Source organism: Fusarium odoratissimum (assembly GCF_000260195.1).
Source record: "Fusarium odoratissimum NRRL 54006 unplaced genomic scaffold supercont1.308, whole genome shotgun sequence".
In the NCBI taxonomy this organism is placed as follows: Eukaryota; Fungi; Ascomycota; class Sordariomycetes; order Hypocreales; family Nectriaceae; genus Fusarium; species Fusarium odoratissimum.
Window position 1 is genome coordinate 1 of NW_022158994.1, and position 1,707 is coordinate 1,707.

Below are 1,707 nucleotides of genomic sequence, written 5' to 3' on the forward strand. Positions count from 1 at the left end.
TCCTCAAGCACTTCCTCAAGCACTTCCTCCTCAAGCACTTCCTCAAGCACTTCCTCCTTAATCACTTCCTCAAGCACTTCCTCAAGCACTTCCTCACTAAGCACCCTGATAACCTAGGTCTAGCCCAGCTACACCTATGCGATTAACAAATATCACCAATGAGCGCCCGACCCAAATTACTGTCACTGGCCCAGACGACGCACATTTAGCTGTTGAGAGACAACCCGGGATCTGTAAATGGAACCATAAGGAACCGAAATCGGAATCAGACATAGGCAGGCATGTGCGCCAAGCTCATCATTTCAGTAGAGCCCGCAAGGCACAGGATGCAGAAATTTGCCCCCATTGCAAAAAATCGCATTCAAAAAAGAACCAGTGGAGATGCCGCCCGAAGACTGGAAAACAAGGAGAGCAATTCCCAGTTGATAGCCAACCTTTAAATGCAACTTATCCCTACAATACCCCCCAAGAATATAAAGAATGGAAAAAGGAGGCTCTGGAAGATCTCAAGAGCAGATTCTGCGCTGGCGAAGAAGCAATCACCCATGGTGAACAAACTGCCAAGAATCTTTATTCTCATCTGGTTGTCGCTTCACACCCCAACACAGATGAAAGCCAAGGCGATATAGAAATCCGTTTTTGCACCAGCGATGAGGATTGCGAAAAGGCTGTGATCGATAGCAAGGTCCCAATCATCGCTGAAAATCAGCAGCCTCTTCAATGGAAATCAGACGAACTACCTATCAAAGAAACATTCGATCAGTGGAGACATGATGAAGATCTCATGGTATATGTGCAGCCCTCAAGCCGTCCCAGACTAAAAGAATCCTACGAAAAGCGCACGATAAGGGAGGTCGCTGAGAAATTTCTAACCGACGGGACGCCCAAGGACCCATGGAATTTGCTAGATTGTCGATGCCCGTTCCCAAACGTTCACCCGAAGTTCCTAGTATCCTATCACTGTCGATTGCTTCATTTCATTCAAGATGGTAGCCTTAAAAACAAATCCGCTCAAAGAGACGCTGCATCAACGGTTGAGGTGTGGCAGTATAAAATGTTTGAGAAAGGCATGCTTATAGGCCAGGCGGGGGCGAATTCCGACTTTCATATTGACAGTAACGGTTGGGGCACCTGGATCACAGTTCAGCAAGGGAAGTTGGGATTTTTGTTCATGGCTAATTTCTCGAAGGAAGACAGAGAGGCTTGGAGAAAGGACCGTGGGTATAATAACGGCAAAGTTCGGTACGTGGTTTTGAGACCAAAGCAGACCATCTGGTTCCCGCCCGGGACCGTACATGCTGTTGTTCGATTGGAAGTCACGGTTTCCATAACCGGCCACATTCTGAGGTCGTGTGATATCACGATTTGGTTGGAAGTGTTGGAGACACAGCGCGACGACCCTAAGATAACCAACGAATATATGAAGGATGAAAACACTTTGCGTATGCTGGATAGCGCTCTTAATATAATTAAGAAACGAATACAGCATGGCGACGTTGATGCGATTGGAGGATCAGAAGAAACCAAAAGAAATGTAGCAACGATAGAGGTGAGATTGCATCCTGCCTTGATGATGGGTGTTACTAACTTGAATGCAGATACTGATTAAGGTAATTGAGCGTAAAAAGAGGAATAAAAGAAAGAGAAAAATGATGGGTGTCACTAACTAGAATGCAGATACTGATTAAGGCAATTGAGCGTAAAAAG

The 1,707-nt window shown here is 45.9% G+C and overlaps 1 protein-coding gene across 1 annotated transcript; it reads left to right on the forward strand.

The window, feature by feature from the left end:
- Nucleotides 1-76: 76 nt before the first annotated feature.
- FOIG_16908 (uncharacterized protein) lies at nucleotides 77-1,647 on the forward strand. The gene is made up of 2 exons (XM_031218388.1): nucleotides 77-1,549; nucleotides 1,599-1,647. The coding sequence occupies exon 1, from the start codon at nucleotides 441-443 to the stop codon at nucleotides 627-629; it is 189 nt and encodes a 62-aa protein (XP_031051898.1). The 5' UTR covers nucleotides 77-440; the 3' UTR covers nucleotides 630-1,549; nucleotides 1,599-1,647.
- The last annotated feature ends 60 nt before the right edge of the window (nucleotides 1,648-1,707 follow it).